The sequence below is a fragment of the Lepidochelys olivacea genome, assembly GCF_965140295.1.
Source record: "Lepidochelys olivacea isolate rLepOli2 genome assembly, chromosome: 7".
NCBI lineage: Eukaryota > Metazoa > Chordata > Testudines > Cheloniidae > Lepidochelys > Lepidochelys olivacea.
This window is the reverse complement of record NC_140417.1, coordinates 28,588,753-28,611,410: the sequence shown is the minus strand read 5'-3', so window position 1 is coordinate 28,611,410 and position 22,658 is coordinate 28,588,753. Positions and strand designations below refer to the sequence as shown.

At 38.8% G+C, this 22,658-nt stretch overlaps 1 protein-coding gene across 1 annotated transcript in view; it reads left to right on the top strand.

The window, feature by feature from the left end:
* CACNA1D (calcium voltage-gated channel subunit alpha1 D) overlaps nucleotides 1–22,658 on the top strand; it is a 324,758-nt gene that overhangs the window by 5,742 nt on the left and 296,358 nt on the right. The window contains exon 3 of the mRNA XM_084634450.1: nucleotides 91–196. Coding sequence (XP_084490576.1) covers nucleotides 91–196 — 106 coding nt within the window. The remainder of the gene's footprint in view (nucleotides 1–90; nucleotides 197–22,658) is intronic.

Here is a 22,658-nt window from a genome sequence, read left to right as displayed (position 1 = left end):
GTGAGTGCAAGATATAGAAATCAAAAGCAGAATGAGACTGGAGTAGTGTATACATTCAAAATCCATATATTCCTTAACAAGATTTTTCAGACCATTTGACATATTTATACTACTGGCTATTTTTGCCAATTGTGTGGCCTTAGCTGTTTACATCCCATTCCCAGAAGATGATTCTAATTCAACTAATCATAACTTGGTAAGTATTCTTTGATTTTCTTTCTATATTTATGTTGGTTTATTATATACTTTGACAATTAACTGCTAATATTAGGGAGCAGTTGTCAGTATGGATAGTAGCTTTAGTTAGAAAAAATGGCATTTAGTGATACTCTGAAACAAAATGTCTTTGAAATATTTCACTGCTTTGGTTGTCAATTTCAGTGTGTGTTCTGTAGTATCTGCTGTAAAAAGAATTGACAAAAATTATAAATTTTTGGGACAATATATGTTGACGATAATGTTGGATATAAAAGAATGTAATTTAATTTGTCTGTTACTGTTGTTTAGATTAAAATTACTTTGCTGTTTTTTTGCTCTTTAGTTTTCTGAAATCAGTCCTGTTGAAGTCATACTGTGCTTTCTGGTATATTAATCTCATGTGTTTTCAGATTTTAATGCTAAATTCTTAATCATATTTTAGGGTCTATATTAGTTGAGGTTTTTCTTTATATTAAACTAGTCCAAGACAAGAATTTATACAATGAGTGTTGTTGTATAGTTGTTATATAATTAGATCACTGCCTTCATGTAAAAGATGAAATGTTGTAAGGGGGAGGTGTTGCTTTAATGAAGACAAATCTAAAGGAAGGTTTATGTACTTTAAAGCTGAGTTTTAAAAAGAGACTGCTGTTGCTATAACAGAGATTTCTAACCTGGGTTGCAATGTGCAGAGTGTATCATGTACAGCAGAGCATATCTAGGATCAATTTTTTTTTACTACAGTTGTGTTTTATTGTTCGTCATAAATATATATCAATAATTTTTAAATTGCAATGTAATTGCAAGAATATATTTTATAATAGTATTTGTAATACATATTGTATCCAGTATTAATATTGGATTGCTTCCATTGTTTATATTGAATAATAACTTTAACACTAATGATACATTTAAAAAGCTGGAAGAGTTCATAGGCCTTGACTGTGCAGTCTTTGCACACTCAAAATCCTCATGGGAGATTTGGGTGTGTAAAAAAACCCAAACAAATGAACAAAAAAACCCCCAACCAAACAATAGAAACAACACAGGATTGGACCCAAACTAGTAAACAGATAATGTGGGATTATTTTTGTATGGAATATCTGGGTTAATGCGTAACCTTACATGAATGAAGACATTTGTTCAGGTTACAATTTGTAACCTTGTTTATTTTACTATAGATGATAATTCGTATACATTGACTCATTTTGTGCATTCTTTGTTTACCAAGAGTACAAGATTAAACAAATATAGACAATAAAAACACTGGCAAAAGGCAGACTAATTCAGGTCAATGTAAAGAACAATTTATGCAGCTGAATATCTGAGCCAATCAACAATCTGTTTTTTCTCTGAGAAATTCAGGGCAGAAATCTCCATAGTTGTCAATCCATCAGAAAGTCTCTGTTAATAACTAATTTCATAAAGCATCACATGAAAGCGTAAAATATTTGTGTGTCAGAGGCTAATAGTTTTATAAAATTTGGTGGGTTTTTAAGCAATAGTTCTTACAAAAGCTGAACTCATATCTTTCTGACCTAATTTTATAATGTGTTAACATTTAGGATTAAAGTGTGTGCTTATTCCTTTCTTGCTTTGTAGCTTTTTGAACTCATATAGCCATATTGTTTTAAGTAGAAATAAATTATAGTCTTTTATCCAGAGATTCATATTCATTTTTTAGCATTTTAGAGAGGCTTTTTTTGGACTCCTTTCATATACATCAACAAATTCTACATCTTGATCACTCTCCTATTCACATTCTGCTCTGTTATATTGGTGTAAATTCTGAGCAACTCTAGAGCAGAATTTAATCTAGTGTTTTCATTTTGGCAGCATTTTTTTTATACCAGGTCAGAGTAAGTCAGGTGAAAGGGAAGGCACATATTTTATCTGTATTATATATATGATCAAATAAAATAAATAGATTGGAATCAAACTGGATTGGCTGTTTCTATGGTGGTAGCTGTACATCATGAAATGGACGGACATGTCTTTTTCTGTGGAATCCTGCATCTATTGACTCGTCTGCCCAGTATAGCCCGATTTCTCCTCTAAATGTGGGTGGAGGCAAAGTACAGGAGCTGCACATAGGTATCTTCCTGAAAATCCTCTAGGCTCACATGAGAACCTGTCATGAAGGGTGGCTATTGCCTGGCAGCCCCTTGGAGCCTGGACTCATTGATGTGAGAGAGAGGGAGTTCTGTGGTATTATGGAAGAAGTAGAGCTTATGTTATAGAACTGTTATTGCCCCCTTCTTCCACTATGTCTGAGTTCCACCAGCTTCTGTTCCTCTTTACTCGTGTTAGTCTGATACTCCAGTAGAAACTGTGTTTGGTCAGTGGCTGTCCTAATATCTCATATGCTTTCAGATTATCTATAAACTTTAAATTTATAAATGCAGTTAAAAATAAAATAATTACATGCATCACTAAACAAAAAAAACATTCATTTAAAATGTAAGGAAATTGTAAAGGCGGAAATTTTATAGCTCTACATTAGTATAACATTTTAAAATAGAGAACTGGGTTGTCAGCTGGTGTAAGTCACTGTAGCTCTATTGAGTAAAATGCATTGACACCAGCTCAGAATTTGGGCCATAATTGTTACATTTGCAAAATTTATATACATAAAAATGTAAGCATATCAAACATATGCTTATGAAGTTGAAAACCTAGATAGGGCCCTGGAAAGAGGGAGCACTGGTCGAGGATGGGGGAAACAGAGGTGGGGCAGTGGTCAATGGGGAACTGGAAAAGGAGTCTGTCCCAGATGAACAGTTGGGCCTTGAGAGGATCTCCCATCCTGCACATCTTAGGAGGTACTCAGGAGAGGTGTTTTTCTCCTGCAAATGTTGGGAAATCTGCAGCAGAGCCTTCTATCCAGTTTAGACGTACAGAATAGACATTCTGTAATAGAAGAGCTCCCTTCCTGTGGCTTCCCAAGACCAGGTTGGGTGGTCCAGGAGACAAATTCTGAGAGTAAATGCTTGCTTATAGCTCAATCAGTGAAGTATTAGATCACATAACTGGCTGAGCCACTGGTGAATCCCTTTGAGGAAGAATACTTTTTCAGTCCTCTACTGCTGACTTAACTTGCAAAAATATATTGTGCAACTCATTCTCCAATGAAAACAGTCAACACAATCAATTATACATCACAATATTCATTATAAAATACATTTTATGACAAATTAATTTGATTACAAATATATGAAACATCACAGGGCAAATAGAAATGGATATGACTAACAGTATTAATGGCTCAAATATATGCACATTAATAAACTTAAAAAATAGCTCATGTCTTAGATTTTGAGACTCAAGTGAGTCAATTTTCAACTCTCAAACTTAAGGAAGTTATTTTCTAGAGGGATTTGCACCATTTTTATTGTAACAATGCAGTAATTTAAGAAAAATGTAATATGGACAAGGCCTAGGGATGAGAGGCCTAAGGTTGTTCATTATCTGTGCACGTTCAGTTACTTGCGTCTGTGGAGGCAGCCATCAAAGGTGTCCGTGGTAGTGGTTATGGTTTTTGTGATTATAGCCATCTGTCTACTGTGAAATAAATGGTAAAGAACTAAACACATTTAGTAAATCAAAAGGAAGAAGGGAAAGTTGTGTAGTGTTAGTGGCTCTAAGCCCAGCACACTCCCCTCCTTGCTGTTGGGAAAGGATAGCTCAGGTTTCTTCCTCCTTACACTGTGGGGGAGTCCAATCTTATGTATCTGCTTGGTTGATAGATGTCTAGTAAACATAAATTCCATTCCATAAATGGCTACTGTGATGAGTTCAGTGTGCTCCTCTGTGTGTATTGCTCTCTTTATCCTCTCTTTTTCTTGTCTCCTGAGTGAGAAAAAGGAGGCTTTTGTGCTCTCTTCTCTTTCCCTAGCTATAGGGATGGGGAAGGCAGTGTGACCATCTTCTTCCACTAGGGTTCTCTTGATGGAACTTCCTCTCCCTTTAGATATTGGTACTCCACTGCCTAGTAGGCTGGGAGGACATAGAAGAAAGAAACCCATTGCTCCCTTCAGGCAAAACAGGCAGTGGAAAATTAAATTGTCAGGTAGGGCTGTGCTTGGCTGCTCACCAATTTGACAGTCTTGCATTGAGCAGGTGCATGCATATTTGAGCCTTTTCGAAATTTTTTTCCTTTGATGTATGCCAGTGGGAGAAGTCTCCTCTACCTGAATGGAGCAATGTGCTCATGCTTGTCTGAACTGCCTGAAATGTATTGCAGACCATTCTTACAATGACAAATGATGTTCTTGAAAACTAGTTATTGAACCAAGTCATGAAGTCTTTGTTCTGTTTTCAAGTAATCCTAACTCAATGAAAACTCCCACTGACTGAGCAGAAACTGAAAACCTAACATTCAGTTTGGGCTCAGTTCTTCTTCCAGTTGATACAAGAAATCCCTATTGACTTCTGTGGGAATCATTACTATCCCGTAGCAGGAGCACTGGGATGGAATATTTGAGCATAACCTCACTACTTCATTCAGACTTTAAAGTGATTTCTTTCTCCTTCCCTCTGGTATTTCAGGTGCTTTGAGTCTTCCAAGTGCGTGAATCAGTTCTTCTTTTAGCACTGTCTCCTGTCAGTGTCTGCTATGAGGCACTGTTTCTGGCCAGATGGATTTCCTCCCTGTATCTTTCTTTTGTTTTTTCCTTTTCTCTTCTCTTTTCAGTTTTGCTGCCCTTCTGTTATGTTATTTCCCTTCATGTCTCTTTCTTTGTGCTTACCAGCTCAGTTCTTCTCTTCTTGATATCTGTTGTCTCTGCCCTTTCACTCTCCTCTATTTTTCCTCTTTTTCCCCTTTGTTTGCCTTCTCCTCCTGTCTTCCTTGCTCTACCTCATCCCTTCCCACTCAGTTTCTCTCCTTTTCTTTCCTCCTTCACACCACCCCACTGCATCATTTCCTTTTCTCCCTTCCTGCTTACTCCTGCTTTGTCTTCTCTCCCCATGTTGCATTCCCCTTGTGGTATGGGAACTTTCCTTATCTTGCTTGGGCAGTGCTTCTCTCTGATTAGTGTGCTCTGCTTCTCACTCTGAAATGTGCAGGCAGGCTGGTGTAAATAAGTCTGCATTTTTGCCACTATGCAGGGATTCCTATGAGGCTCTTATTGTTCTCTTTCCTAGGAATAAAATAGGAATAATAAACATGAACATGTACTGAACCAATCAATACTACGTACAAGGAATCTGGACTTTGCTTATGCTGGGCTGGATGGCCCTTCCTGTGTTTAAACCCCACACATAGTTTTATTGGTGGGATTGCTGTCTCCAGGGAATAGGCAGTGAGGCCCAGTCAAGAATCTCAAGGATTGTTAGGACTTCACATGGATTATAGCAGATAACCAGGTGGTAGAGCCATCTGCACAGAGGCCCCCGTACCAGTTCATTAACTCGGTGTCCCTGGCAGTTCTGGCTACAGTTGCCTTTGGGGATCCCCTTAAAAGGAAGGGGCTCTACAGGAAAGATCATGCCTCCCCAGTCTGTGTTGCTTTTTTGGGAGAATCCCCATTAGGATTGAAGAAAGGACAGCATACATGCCCTGTCTTGCAGTGCTCTTGGCACAGCCAGCCATACCCCCAGCCTGCTCATCCCTACCACCCTAACAGGGCTGGAGGAGCCAGAGTGGATGATGCTGCCCATGGAAATGGCTCAGTCGCCTTCCTATTGTTTGTGTGAGAGGAAGGAGATCCCCTCCTTGGGCAGATCTAGGAAGCACAGTCAGTCCCCCATAGGCAAGCCCATTCCACTAGTGTGATGTAGAAATGTCAACTACACAGTACATTCCAGGGCATTGTTTTGGAATGCAAAAGACTACACTCTGTAGACCTAATCAGACTTGTGACAAAGAGGTGTCAGGCTCCATAGCCATATCTCATTAGTAATCTCACGAGTCATTCAATCACCAGGCCACATGATAAATTAATACACCCATTGAAAAATACATTTATCTTGAACCAGTTTATTGAAATCCTATATACACAATGAACTTCTAATAAAAGCCTGAAACTAATCAGTATATACCATTATTAATTTTTAAAGCATTCTTGTAAAAAAGGCCTATGAAGATGCATTTGTTTAATGGCTACAGTTTTCTCTGTTGTTTTTAAGAATTGTACACCACATATTTATTCTCTTTGCTATATTTGTCCTTTTGGTTGAAAGGTCTCTGTGCTCAACCCCATCCTCATCCGCTTGTGCTCCAGATCATATACATTTTAAATCTTTTTGTTTCAGGATGTCCTACATTCAGATTCTCAGTTCATTCACACTCTTTAGAGTTAGTGCAATCTATAGCATAAAAGCCAGACAACTAACTAGTATGCAGGAAAGGCAAGGATTGGATTCTACTGGAAATAATATCAGCTACTTAGCAAACAGATAAACATGTCAGAGAAATTAAAACTTTATTTATTGCATCTAATCCTTCAGTAACTTTTTAGCCAAAGTGTAAAATACAGGTAGTGTAGTTGTTCACTGATGCTCTTTTTAATAAAGAAAAATCTCAATATGTTTCAGTTGAAAAAGCATTCAAAATATAAGATATAATTGTACCTGATATGCCACCTGAATTTCAGGAGGCATATCAATGACAATTAAAGGAAGTGAAAATATATTTATAGCTTACTGAATGAGTACACAGAAGGGTCTGAGAGAAAGTCAGTAGTTTAATTTTGAAATCAAATGATGGGAAATGTCTTTTCTTCCCTTTCAAAACAAGCTTAACATCAAGTAGGCTTTGAAATCTCTCCTCCTTACTTTTCGTGTGTGTGCTCAAGATAGTTTTGTTAAGTTTTTTGTTGCAGTTGTCTTTTCAGTACAACGATTACTTTGTCATCTTTTCTGACATAAGCAAAACATGCAATAGCTGTTTGACTGCCAGAACAACCTGACTTCCTTTTCTAAAAGCAATGGGGAAAATGCCATTTGATAGCTATAAACGGGGACAATATGCATCAGCAAGTAACCTTTTGAAAAGCTGTAAGAACTCTTCAGTAGGAAGCATTTCTGCAAGGGGACTATTTTAAAAAAATGTAATTGTACTTGGGCCTATCTTTGTCTTTAAATTTCAGATATTATAACAAGGGCAGAGAGGGTTATTCAACAACATTTATATGCTTATTATTCTGAATTGCCTTCTCTTTTGTCTGTTTAGATCAAGGTTTATAAAATCCCACAAAAGCTGGTTCTCCACATCCCTGTACCTCTTGTAGTAATTTACACTGCCACAAAAAGATGAAAATTCTGAATTGGTAACATTTTACAGCCACTCTTGCAACTTTGCACCACTGTGGTTGCATAAAGCAAATGGAAGTCTAGCTTAACGGGCTCCTTGCTCCTTCTGTGAAAAGAGAATCCCCAGGTGACACGGAGTCAGCATAATGTCTCTATGCTATCTCCATCCTCAGCCTCTGGAAAAGGGAATGTGTGACTGGGATGCCTTTATCACCTGTCAATTTCCATCTGCTGGAATAGTCTCTTGGTCTTGTGGGCAGCTGGGATTAATTTAGATCATCCTCAGGGTTACTCTGTCAGGGACTAGACTTGCTCTCAGATAGGAAAAAGAGAAAGGGAGAAGAGGTTTAAAATCACTTTTACCATGGCTCTACTTCATCTGTGTCAAACATGTATTGATGACAGTTGAGGAACTAGCTCTCTTAGAATAGGTGTAAATGACTATGCAAGGTACAAGTCAGTGGATTATTGGGCCCACAAGCTACATTACAGGATGCAATATAAACACAACATCATCCTGTTTTTTGGGGAAAGCTTCTCTGTTATCCAGTTCATAGAGTACTACTTACTCCTTCTGTTTGAAAAGAAATGTATTTTCTTTATTCAAACTTGCAGCTTATTCCTCTGAGAAATCTCTGCTAATAAAAATAAATTCAAGTGTGGCTGACCTATTGAAGAAACATGTTAGCTACTTTTTCAGTGGCATGATCAGTGGGAAAGTATTGTAATGAACAATGTTGACATTAAGTTGTGATTAAGGTTCAAAGTGAAAACCTAAGAATAGTGGGGGAAATTCACACCTTTCTTATGCATTACTGAAACAGCAGGGGTGCAAAGTTTGATGTGCACATAGTTTAATGTAAAATATATGTAACCCAAGATTATCAAATCATTTTACAGAGCATATGCAAACAATGCAATTTGTCAATTTACCAGCCAATGTTAATGCAGGTAAACCTCACATAAACACTAGTTCATATCTGCTTTACTCCCTGAGAAAACAGTGATTTCAATTGCTGCATAAACAAAATGTTCTTAAACTGTGGTTCTGAAGCAATTTCCCACCCCACAAGTTTTTGTAAACTAGAGAATTCTACCACATTCCCATTTGCCTATGATTGGATTGCAATTTATTCAGTATGGGGCTACTCTGTAAAACCTCTCCAAAACTTCAGTTGGTGCCCAACTTGGCTATCTATTTGTTGAAGAATGTTTCTTGCAAGGAGCATGTTACACTTAAGTTCAGTGATCAGCACTAGATTGAAATATTTTCCAGGTGCAACAGAGAGTGCCATCTCTATTAAAGGCTTGTATAGTTGGTATTCAGGGTGGGATTTTCATAAGCATTCAGTATTGGTCTAACTCTGCTCCCACTGAATTCAATGGAAGTTTTTCCAATGACTTCTAGGAGATCAGAGTTAAGTGAGTGATGAGTTTTTCTGAAAATCCTACCCCATGTTACCTCAGAGATTCATTATATGATAATGACGTAGTTGAGGTTGCTTAATTTATTTAATGTCACATAGTGCCCACATCAACCGTGCTTAGGTCCTGTGCATTTATTATTAAAAATATAAAAATTGTCAGCTCAAAACTCACAAACAGTTCTACCCTTCACCTAATCTAAGGCAAACTAACCAAAACAAATTTTTAAAAAAATCAGAATAGAAACAAAAACACAGTAATATTGAACTCAAAGATGACTGAGCCTAAAAGCTTTGCAGCATCAGCTGAAATTCAGGCTGCTTGGGCTCCGATGGACAGTCAAGGAAAGCAAGTGTAACACTGACAGACCCTGGTTGTCATCGAACCTGGGGCCTCTGGAGCTTAGTGCATGAGCCTCTACCACATGAGCCAAAAGCAGACTGCCTTTTAGCTAATGCTGTAGAGCAGACTCATTTAGCTATCTCTGAGTGATCTCAGTGCCACTAGATGTGCCAGAACACAATACCTAGGAGGTGTGTGGGTTACACAAGCTCCAAATGTGAGTACTTTCAGCTGAGAATGCCTTGCCACTGACTTCCTAAACTAAAGCAATGTAGCTAGCTTCAGATACCAACAGTGGAAACGACCTCAACTCTTGGGGCATGAAATAAAAAAGGAAGAGGTTTCACAACAATTGAGGTTCAGGCCAGATAGTGTTTTAAAGATTGCCACTAATGCCTTGAATTGCACCTGGAACTGAATAGGAAGTCAGCTAGTGCATTGTACAGATCACAGGTGTCTTGTTTTCAGGGTAACTTATCCCACCCAGAAGACAGGTTCCTGGATTCTGCACCAGATAAGGCTTGAGGAGGCTTCCCAAGAGTAGAACCAAATAGAGTGTGTTGTAGTAATCTAGCCTGGATGATCTAATTGATGTGTAACCCTTCTGCCCATCAGATTTAGCAGCAACAAAGGTTCAGTATCTAGGGGTTCCATTCCAATAACACAATGCAAAACTGGCTCGAGCCCCCTCCCAGTGACCTGGGACAAATATACAGCACCCCCGCTAGGCGCCTCTAAGAGGCAATACTTCCCCTCTCACAAGCACAGAGTCTGAGTGTAGCAAAAGCCTTTTAATAACAGAGAGAAACAATGTGACATTATGTTGGGGAAACACCACCAGCAGGATTCATAACACAACCCATGAGCCAAAACCCACCCCAAGCAAATTGGGCCATGTCATTTCCCTTTGGTTCTTGAGTCCAGCAACACAAAAGTCACCCAAAGTCCCAAAAGTCCAACACCCAAAAGTCTCTGTCCCTAGTCACTGCAGCCCCAGAGTTTGAAAGTTTATCTGCAGAGTTTTACCTCCCAACCTGGGTGGAAATGCAGGGGGTTAAGGGGAACCTTACGTGGTCCGAAGCCAACTGCCCAACCTCTTCGTGCGGCTCCGCTCCACCCCACGAATTGCTAGCCACTCCACTTCTCCAGCTGTCCTGCAAACTGCTCCAGCCGTCCCATCAGCGCCCATTAGCCGCTTATTTAACTAGCTAAAGAAAGAGGGAAATATTTCCTCTATCCAATAGATAACTTTGAACAAGGGTAGTTAAAGAACACCATGGAGTAGTGCAATGGGAGAATGGCTGGTCCAGTGGGTATGGAGCTAGCTTGGGACTTGAGGGTTCAATTCCTTGCTTTTGCTATAGTCTTCCTATGTGACCTTGGGCAAGTCACTTAGCCTTTCCCCCATTTGTAATATGGGGATAATAGTATTTCCCTACCTCTGAGAGGTGGTGTGAGGATAAACACATTAAAGATCTTGATGTGCTCAGATACCACAGTAATGGGACCATGTAAGTATCTTAGATAGATGTACAGTATGAGCTCTTTAAACTTAACAGACTGCTTCTGATATTGCTCTTAGTAAGAAGGGTTTGGCTGGTTGGGTGCTGCACCCCACAAATTCAGCATTCAGTGCATTATCAGAGGCTTCATTTCAGCTTTTCAGGATGCAAAATGTTTTGGCAGCAAATTTTGGTGAAGTGAAAATGACTGGTAGTGGCAATATAAAAACAGAAGGAACAGCCACAGTTCCCATAGTGACCCAGCAACAACAGTGACATCTAGGTAAACAGCAGCAGGCAAGTAAATTTGAGGGGAATTAGTGTTAGAAGTCTCAGAAGACACAGTCAGCTTACATACGGTGTTTACTCTGTATTTGAAATGTTAATCCAGTACTTGCTACTCTGCAGGATGAAAGCCCCAGAATGTGTAGTGGGGAGTTTAACCACTTGCCTAGACAGGCGCTATGCCCAGGAAGCCAGAACAGACATCTTTGGACACTGGCAGTCAACATTCCATTCAGCAGAAACTGGCATTTCAGTTAACAAAAATAGCATGTTGTTTTGGGTGTTTGCAAATATGCTCAAGCGAACTATCCAGCTGGTTGGGAATGGTACCACAGAAGGCTGTTTCAGCAAGACCACATGACACACAGATGACAATGGGTATTTATAGAAGCCCTTGTGGCAATAATACTATTGATCTGACAAAATCATTTTACGTATGTATTAGGTTACTTTATTCTCATAACAAATACAATCTCAAACAGATGAGTGTGATTTCAAGTCATTGGTTCTTACTCATAGGAACATAAGAGTGGCCATACTGCGTCAGATCAATGGTCCATCTAGTCCAGAACCCTGTCTCTGAGAGTGGCCAGTGCCAGGTGCTTCAGAGGGAATGAACAGAACTGAGTAATATCGTGCAATCCATCCCTTGTCGTCTAGTCTCAGGTTCTGGGGGTCTCGGACAGCAGAACTCCCCACAAGCAGCAGTTTTGCTTGTTGAAGCTCTGTTAACAGTGTTTCTCTCCCCAGTGGGATTTTCAGAGGAGAGACTCCCCTTGAAAGCAACCAACTCTTCAGAACCTTGCCAGCCTTAGGAAATCATTTGAGAACTTGCTGAGTGGAGCTTTCTGACAGATCTTAGGTTGTGGCAGTAGTCCTGAAGATCACTGTACTGGATGGTCCATACAGTGGTGATGTAATTGTGTCTCCTTGCAGGAATTCATGGGATGGCTGAACAGGCCAAACCCTAGTTACCAGTGGAACTTCAGGGATTCCCAAAACAGGATTAGATCAGTCAGCCAAACATACACATGACTAACCAAAAGCACAGTCAGTTTTGCCTGAATAAGGCATTTGTCTTAGTAAAGACTGAATAATATCTTAGACCCTGATTTAGCATTTTGTGATGCATGGATCGTGGACTACTCCAGTCAGACTCAACATGGTTGTAGCAGTCTGTCTATGTACTACACAGTGCAGGTTCCAAACCTAAATAGCATTTGGACATGTGTGAATAGCTGGGGGAATGAAAGATTCATTATCATCTACTTTTTCCAAGATTAAGGGTAGGCCTGAGATTATGAGCAGATTCCATCCATGTCTGTTTTGAGCTGCCATTTGAGCCTGGTGAGGTGTCATCTGGGAAGTATTATATACTGTGTTATACCACTGTCTCCTTGGATGTCCACAGCTTCTCTCTTCAAGCACTCTTCCATAGAGAACAATTGTAGACAATCGGTGTAGGGTCATTGTATCAACATGGGCAAACCATTGCAGTTGACGCCTTTTGATGATTCTAGTCACATACTGCACTTTCAGTCTTCTATGGAAGTTGTCATTTCTTCGCCTTTTTAGCCTTGTCATACCTAGAATATGATGCAGGCACCTCAGTTCAAATGTTTGCAGCTTTTGCTCCAGATGCTTTGTCAGTCCCAAGTTTCAGAATCATAAAGTAATGTGAGTACAATGGGCATTATATATAATCTGATTTTAGCTCTCATGAACATTGATTTAAGGTTCCAAATACTGTATTTTTATTCAGACCTGCAAGCATTCTTTTGGCAGTACTTATTGATGTCATCGTAGATCACAGTGGAGCTCAATACTGACACATAAATGTCTAAGTCTAAGGGTTAGGTGCTGAAGTACCTTTGTGGATCTGGGCCATAGTCTCATATTTGTGTTCCTAATTGAAAAGGAGGTCAGCATACTACTATGAAGGCCATTCCTCTTCACATGCAAGTGTCCTGAGTCTCTGTTTCCCTGTATCTTCTCTCATCATATATACTTGTGCAAAATATGTGTAAAAACACTATTGCAGGCTGTGGGATGAGTGGAGAATTCACACTTAGGAATGTTTTACACCCACTTTGCACAGATGTTAATGACAGCACCCAATCTGCAAGACAATGGAGAATCAGTCCCCAGGTGTTCCAGTCATGGAATAAATAGGGTATTGTGTCTGCTGACTTCAGTTCATGTCCTTTATTAAGAATTTAATGCAAAAACTCTGCATACCCACTATATTTTAATCACTCAGATGCCTTGTTAGTCTAGTGTGGATCTGAATATTAAGGAGCATAGTACCTAGCATCTTTTTTGGCCAAATTTTTAAACATAAAATATATCTGATCCACACTGTTAATGAGGCAGTTTCAGAAGGCAACAGAAAGAGCACAACAGCTAGGAAGGCTAATAGAGACTGAGTTTGGAAGAGCAACTACAGAGAAACACTAGTTTTGATGTTCTTAAATGTATCTTGCTTTAAGAGATAATCACGGAAGGTCACTTGCAAATTAGCTGCCATGGGATGAACTTAATCCATTTTTGAAGCAAAGATATATCTGTCTTGGATTGTTCTGCCTTGAATGTACTTTGTTGAGTTCCAAGACAATATATTGCATAAAGATTAACAGGTGATTCGAACGGCCTGTCACTAGCTGGTGTGTTGTGAATGAAGCAGATCTTTTGTAGGGTTAAATAATATGTGATGCAGGCACTTTAGATTTGCTTTTTCTAGACTTTATGCAAGAGATGAGGAAACAAAATATGAATGTTAGTAGATGGCCTCTGGGCAGATTAGTCTCTAGGAACAAGTTAAGAAAATGATAGGTGTTAGGTTGGTCTGAGGAGATATGGGAGGACATGAATGATAAAGAGATGGATTAAGGCATCTCTATCTTCCCTTAAAGACTCCTATACAATAGTTGTTTTAATGGTTAAATAAGTGGCAGTTTCTGAAGGTTGCTAAGGATGCAGCAACTGTCTTCATAAAGCATCTGCAAATGCGTACAAATGTGTTTAATGCTAAGGAATACTATTACAAATGCAATAAACATAGTCTATTTTGTGTATGTGTGTCTGTGCACTTTGAAAAACTCTCTCTATTTAGCCTATATAGATGGTTTCTTGGGGCAAGGTGGTGATGCTGAAGAATTGGTCAGTGGCCCATGCATCAGAAGCCATTTGCATGACCAATGCAGCATACTTTATGGATGGCAAGATTTTGCTTTTACAAATGCTAATCTAAATTCCCTCTCTTTATTTTTTAAAAATACAGTAACTTTGTCTCTGTTTGCATGTTGTACCTTGCAAAAGTAGTAACTGTGAAAAGTGCTCTTGATTGTGTCTCCAATTTTGCTTTTACAGCAGAATAGGGCAGATTTAGTACTCAGAGTCAAAAGGAATTTGAATTCCCTTCAATAAGGAACAATTATGTTTTATATTTTGACAATTCATTGCTTGGATTTGGGTTTTTTATATATTTTCCAAGATTAATATTTAAAAATTTAAGCTGTAGCTATAAATTGAGGAGGAGTGAGAAACAGACAGTCATGTGTGTCCAAGTGCATGCTAGAGGATAATATGGATAAAACTGAGTTATTAGACTAGATAATCAGGGGTTATAGAGATGTATGGAACATTTTTCAGTATAAACTCTTTCCTTACACACCCAGAAAAAAAAGAAAGAAAAAAGAAAGGGAAAAAAAAAAGAAATGGTCTAAATCCATAAAAATATTTTTTAACTAAAGAGGTGAAGATAGTAAAAAAAATAAGTTGTGTGTGGCCATTTTACAGAACGTATATGAAAATATAAATTTCTGTATTTTTGTCTTGATTTTCTATCATTATGAAATTTCAAACAATTGATTGTTAAGGGACAAGGTCTGGCCCTTGATTATCCAGGAGTAAGGGTTATGTTAGCCATTAACTACTACATCAAGCAGCTCTGACAGGGTGTGTAATCTTCAACAGGTTGGTCCAGGTCCTCATTGAAATGTACTCTCCCCATTCTAGGTGTCACTTTGCTTCTTTCATCTCTCTGTCCTGTGCTAAGGTCAGGAAGGCTACCAAGCCCTAAGTCTTCTGTGACCTCCCTCACCTTTGGAGGTATCATGGAGGGATGGGGAGAGAGAGCCAGGAGTGGAGTTTTTGAACTGGAGTCCCCCTCCCTCCAAAATACCCCTGTTATCTGTTGAGGAGTGGTGAGGCGTGGCTTGCCTTGTTGGAGTGTGTGTGTGTGTATTTTTCTCTGTATGGGTTCTGTCCCTCACCCAATTGACTATCCTAAAATTTCCTAAGGTGAGTATGGCCTCTTGGTTGGCCCAGTCTGTTATCACTCAGTTAAGGAGATCTGTCTGGTCTCTCCACTGCAAAGTCAGGGAGGCAGTGTGCCTATTTCACATCTTTGCTAAGTCATTTCCCAGGGCCAGTGGAGAAGCTGTGTACTCCCTTTGGGTAGGAGTTAGCATGTTTTGGGCTCACATTTGCCTTGAGTAGGAGTTTCCTCCTCATTGAACAAATAGTGCTCAGTTTGTCAGACAGCTCCAGCTGGGATTAGCACTGAGTAGGGAGCAGGACTCAGGGTTGGCCCTAAAACTGCAGCTATACTTATGTTGTAAATGATATGAAACCTTCTGAATATGTGGAGAAGGAGCAACCAAAAGGGACACTTCAGGGTGCAAGACTTGCTTTCTTATCCTGCTTCCTCCAAAATCTGTGGGATTATATTCCATGGGTTTACTGTATGCAAACCACAGAGGTGAGTCATTCGGGGCAGAATTTAGGTGGCTGTAGGCCATGTGTTTAGGATAGACACTCTGTGGACCAGTAACACTGCAAAGCCGCTCTCAGTCTAATTTGCTCCTGTGCCTGACACATGTTATGTATTTTGGGGTGCAGTGAGTGGAAGAAACCCAATATTGAACATTAATTTGATCATATGCATTTTTAGGTTTATGTGAAATATTTTTTACTAAAAATGAAAAAGTGAGAGTCTTATGCATGCGTATTGATTTTTGGAGTGATGTAAAATGATTCAAAGGGCTTAATCTGTTTTGAAGCACATTCTCTTTTGAAGGGGTCAAGGTTCTGTATGTGTATTCACATTGCAGATGAAGATGCATTTGTCAAAAGAGGCTTTCAGAATCTTTAGCATTTTAACAATGTATCAGCTTATCAGTGATTTAAAATTTCTCAACGCTTCACAAGAAATGCGTTTTTACAGCCTTGTCAGCTCAGAAGTGAAGAGCAAATTCCATAAAATGTGTGAAGAAATATTAAAGAATGTCAAAGTGTGACGTACAAAAAATAGCTCTTGAACTGAAAATTGTGTCTGAAATTAAACAGATCGACCATCCTCACAGTAAAATGCTAATTAACCTTTACATATTTGTAGTGCCTTACATGTAAGCTCCTAACTCCCACACAGCTCCTGAAGAGTTTGACGAATCCTCATTAGTGTGGTCCAATGCTTTATAGATTGTAATGAAGTAAGTGTCACAACACCCTCCAAAATGGAGCAGGATATAGATGTCTGAAGAATTCTTACCCTTTTTAAGGCAGGCCAAAAATATGAATGTAGTATCTTGAACTTGGCTTTCTCAAAAATTAATTCTGTAATTCAACTGCTTTTCTTGTTTTCATATTCCTAAAATAAGCCTATTGGCATTTAATTTTTGACTTTGCCTTTTTGTAGAGTTGGTGACTAGCATACTTTGTTCCTTCCAGTTCTTTATTTCCATCTTCAGTATGAATCCATCTTAGCTTCTAGGACCTTATATTAACGGTATTAGTACATACATTAATTTAAAAACTTTTTTAAAAATATCAAGATTGACACAATGTCATCCAAAACTAAAGACTTACCCCCTTCCTCTTGAAAAACTTCATTCTTTCCTTTCTCACTCACTGCAAAAGGCTGGGAGAATAGATAAGCCTTGCAGCGTGCCCTAAATATCAACAAATTCAGCCTCTGGCAGATAAAAGGAGAAAAACTTTCTGTGTTGAGAGCTGCTTACCAAGAATGCCTGGCTGCAACTCCTAGAAAAACGGATTCAGGCACTGTCAAGCTGAACATTCTGGTTGATCTCAAGTGACTAGCTATAATACAAAGAGAGAGGGGTTTGGAATGGTACAGAGGAACTAATCCATAAATGGTTTAATAAATCAAAACCAACCCTTAATTTGCTCCTGGATCTGAATGGAAACCATTGCTCCCAGTGGAAAGCACTGCTAAGCAAGAATTAAATTCACCCTTGTGCAGAAGGCCACCACAAGGCCAACGCATTTCTTAAGTCCCAGATCAGCCTTTAAAATAGGGCTTAGGTGTTGCATTAGCTTTGTACTGGAGCTCTGCACAAAGATGAATTTAATCCTGTGTAAGTAGCGATATGATCAAGAGTTCATCAGTTGTATATTACTTTTTTGTAATATGCTAGTTAAATGTTTCATGTCTCCCTCTAGTGGTGATCTACACAGATAATTGAAGGTTACTACTGCTACCCACTAATCAAATTACTGCTTTAGTGTAAGTCATAGTGGTCTGTACTTTGGAAATAAAGGTCCCAAGGACTATCCGCATTGATAACAATGCATTATACTGACTATACCAAAAAAGTTGGGTTAGAAAATCTGAATGATTTCAGTTTTCTGGAGTACTACTGAACTCTAGTTTATTAAACTGAATCTTTTTGCTGCCATACTTGCTCTGGGGATCCCAACCTATTTATTATGACTTGGTTTTGATGATAAAGTTGTGTTCATACTTCAACTTGTAAAGTAGAGCCAAATGCTTGCTAAATGTGTTCTTAAACTGTCTGCCAAAATGGTTGAACGTTGAAACATTTTGTTCTTTTTGGATAACACATATTTTTCTTCTGCTATTAATAGAATTAGATTTTTAAAAGTTTTCAATCATGAAAACTATGGGCTTGATCTGAAACCCATTGAAGTCAATGGAAAGATTCCCACTGATTTCATCATTCAAAAAAGTTGGGTTACAAAATCTGTATGATTTCAGTCTTGGGGAGTACTATTGAACTCTAGTTTATTAAACTGAATCTTTTTGGTGCCATACTGGCTCTGGAGATCCCAACCTATTTATTATGACTTGGTTTTGATGATAAAGTTGTGTTCATACTTCAACTTGTAAAGTAGAGCCGAATGCTTGCTAAATGTGTTCTTAAACTGTCTGCCAAAATGGCTGAACTTTGAAACATTTTGTTCTTTTTGAATAACACATATTTTTCTTCTGATATTAATAGAATTAGATTTTTAAAAGTTTTCAGTCATGAAAACTTTGGGCTTGATCCAATACCCATTGAAGTCAATGGAAAGATTTCCATTGATTTCATTAGTAGTTGATTAAGATGTATAAGCCATCAGTAGGTGTGATAATGTAACACTGGGTTGAGAAATTGATACCTGCATCTTTTGAACCATGTACGTATCAAGTAGAGTATAAAGGATTAGTTCATTATTTTAGTTCAGAGCCATAACACATAATTTGATACATCTAGCAACCATAGTAAAGAAACCAAGACTACATATAGTTTGCAATGCATCACTTGAAATAATTGTAAGAAAATTAGAGGAGTGTTTTGGCATTCTCTGTTCAAAGGACTAAATCTGGTTTATGTTTTGCTGTCCTAATTGGACATAGTGACTTGAGACCTTTTCAGCTTGGACACACACACACTTTCAAAAGGGTAGAATCAAGTGCTAGATGTTAGTTATGTTATTTTAAACTGTTTACCTCAGCTTAAAAGAGAGCATTGTGTTTGTACTGAGCTGTTGCTTTGTAGTCTGCTTGCAACATTGTTTTTAGGGAAACTCTAAAAGTAGTCATGACTCTAAAAAGGGCAAAAAAGTTATTTTTAAAAATACTTTGAGAAATTTAAACTCTGTAATTAGTAGGTGAAGCTAAGTGTCAAGATTTTTCTTTTAATTCTGATGGTTTGCTAAAGTGAATTTGGTGTTGCTGGAAGCAATACAGGAATGATAAACTTCACTGTTAAATAAAAACCTTGCTTTATACAAATGTATTTTAACTATATATGAATAACCATACAAAATATTCGTCTACAGAAATTACATATAAAATGATGTTGTCAAGTACTTTAGGCCTAAAATGCAATGTCTAAAATCTTGTCAGTGGTTGTTGTTCTATTTTTATTATTTTGGAAATCATATAATTTAAAAGTGAACAGTTGACCAAACTATTTTTTCTAAGTTTTAGGGGTGGAGTGAAATCTAAATCCCAGATTGATTCACTGAGAAAAAACCTCATTAATGCAGAATTAAGGTTGCCTGACAGTATCTTGTGCCCTTCTATAATGTCAAGTTAAGTAAAACTCAAACCTCTGAAAACCAGGAGATAAAGACTTAAGGTGTTTCAAACTTAAACTTCAGAAAATCAGGAAACAGAGTTAAGGTACATAGCACTTCAGCCTTAATTTTGCTCCCCCCTGCTCCCATCCAGAGCCCCTTTATCTGCCCCTTCCCATGTGTATAATCAAAGGAAAGAGATGCATGTGTATTTTGAGATATCCAGCATGCCTCATTCCAGCTCTGTAGGAGTTCTGTAGGTTTTGTCACTGGTGTTGCACTGAGGTCTACATGCCATGTGGATTGTCTGCAGGGAGGTGAAATATGAGTGATCTATGGATTTAATGATGGGTAAGTGAAAGTACAGGGTTAGATGGCATCCTGTGTGCAAGTGTGAAGGCTTTGTAAAGGGGATGAAGAGGTTGTAAAATTAATCAGATATGGTGTTGTTTCTGTGGCTAGTGTTTGAGTGTAGGGCAGATATGGGTAATTGCTGTTCAGTACAGTTCCCATAAACATAAGTTTTGCATTAGCAAAGAGAAGGCATTAGCCTCTAAGCCTATAGTAGTCACCTGCCCTATTCCCTGAGTGTTCTGTACCATCTGCAAAGGCAGAGTGTATGTGTTTTATGGGTGTACTGGTATTGCTCAAGGAAGGCACAGTTAGGGTTGTGTTGGTATGTACCTTAACTTTGTATTCCCTAATTTTTCCCTAGTTTTCAGAGGTTTGAGTTTTGCTAAACTCAATATTCTGGAAGGACATGAAATACCACTAGGCAACTTTAATTCTGCATTGACAAAGTTTTTGTCAGTGAATTTTCTAGTGTTTTTAAAAGAAGAGAAATGTTTTTGTAGGTGTTAGTGTTCATTTAGGCAGTTGCAGTTATCTTGTAGAGATGCAGCTGATGGTCTACTGTGGCTACCTAAAGGCATAGGATATTATGTGATTCCTAAGTGATCCTTCCCCTTCCTGTACATTTTGTTATAGTGGAATGGTGATAATGGTCATTCTCTGAAATGTTTGGCACGTGGAGTTGCTGCAGGGTGAGAAATCAGACATGGTCTACAGCCCCAAATCTTGATAGTTTTATTCCATGTTGGTTACAGTAACTTTAAGATCGTGAGAGAAGACTGGTGTCTGTCTCTCTCCTTCTCCATCCCCATTCCCCGTTCCCCACAACAAATAGCCACCCTGCCAACATTTAAAGATAACTCTCCCCTTCCCATCCCATCCCATGAAGTCATTAGTTTGCAGCAAGTTTCCCTTTGCTGTCTGGTGCCTTCTGCTCTTCTGTATTTAAATCACAGGCAGCAGTTTACTGGAGGGTTGCATGCTTCCTTTGTTAGGTAGCCCAAGTTGTACACTGAGCTGGGCACTGCATCCCCACTATGCCTCCAGCCTCTGCTTCAGACAGGCCTCCTGAGCCATACCGCTGGTATGGCATACCAATTCCCTCCCCATACAAACCAATCCCCCTCATCCCACTCCAGCCTGCCCCCAACCCCACGTGTTGGTGGCATGTAACTTAACTTTTTCCACTGGTTTTCAGAGGTTGAAATTTGCATTACTTTCATGGTTCCTGAAATGCTAGCTCAGTCTGTCCCTCTCCTCATAATCCCCCCTCTCCTCACTGCAGTCTCTAATCCATTCTCCTCTATTCCTCCCCACTCCTCCACCTGACCTGTCCCCTCACTGCTCTGCACTTTCCAAACCTCACACCCTCAAGCACTGTGCAGCAAGCTTACACATATGTAAATAATTTTCTTTTTGAAAATAGTTTGAGCCCCTTTGAATTGTATTCTGTACTCGTATTACATTTTCCAGGAACAAACAAACAAAAAATCTTGACAGAGGCAGATAGTAACAACATGGATACAAAAGATCTTTTTCAGATTTCTGCCAATGGTAGGGTTACGCTGCCTGGATGTAGCTCAGGTTCAATGGCCATATCATGTCCCCTTGAGCCACCCAGGTCTCGTGAAACTAGGCTGGCTGGAAATCTTCTTACTGGTAATTCTGCACATGCACTTTCAATATGATTGGCTCCTGAGTGTTTATTATGTACTATTCAGGAGAGCTAAAGTCTTTCAATATTAAATATATTTTTATATATATTTCAATGTAAACATTTTCAATATTTCTCCCCCAAAGGGTCAGTGGGTGCCATGTACTAGCTGAGATAAATATCGAACATCTGAGATCAGTTGGGATATGATGAGAGTCATGGTTTGAACCCCAAGATGTGCAAAAAAAAAATAGCTTAATCTGTTGACTTCATGAAATGCTGTTTTTTGGGGGGATCTGTATCTCAGGAATCCCTTGCTCAAATAACCCCAAATTTCAAACACTCACCTTCTCCAGGCCCTACAAGATGCACAGCAAATTTCAAGACATTTCAAGTAAGCATGCATATTTTAGAGTACTTAGGGTATGCTGGAGCTGAAAGGTGTAACTTCCAGCTCAATTAGACATACCTGCTAAAGATAGAAGTGTAGCCATGGTGGCCTGAGTGGTGGGAGAGCTTAACCACCTGAGTATGTACATAGGGTCTCAGATGGCATTGTACGTGGGACAGGTATCCTGTCCTGTTGCTTTTGCCGCTGTGGCTACACTTCTATTTTTAGTGTGCTAGCTTGATCAGAACTAGCACAGACATACTATTTGAGCTGGAAATTATACCTCCCAGCTCCTGTATAGACATACCCTTAGATATGTCAGCCTTTAAACAGGAAGGCCTCCACCTTATTACAGTAGTGCTGGCACTCTGCTTTGACATGTATTTTGGTCTGACTCTTTCTGAAGCAAAAGTCCAATTGAAATCAATGTGATTTTTCTTGAGATATGCAGGATCAAACCCTTTTGTAGTCAGATTCCAACCAGGAGCAAACTGCATGGCAGAAGTAAGTCTGTGAAAATAGTATTTGAAGCGATATTCACAGATCCTGAATTATTGTTTAACCAAAAGTATGGCTATAACGTAAGACCTTATGCAACTGCAAGGGCCTGAAGTCATGAGAGTCTTGCCTGAGTAGGGACTATAGGACAAGGTCTTTAATCTGTATCTGAAGCATACAGATATAAGCATAGCATGTTAATAATCATCCTGTGTGCTCATTTCCAATATAGGCAGAAATCATATCTGATTAGTAAAAAATAGGATATTCTTTGGAGTGTGATAGGCATCTTATTGGCTATGCACGAAATACCAAATTTCCGCTTTATTTATTATGTAACTATGTGTATAATAATGAATATTCTGCAGAAGTTAAAGGAACACACTTTCTTCAAAACAAATGTCTAAGATAATGCTAAGCTTGAGAGAAG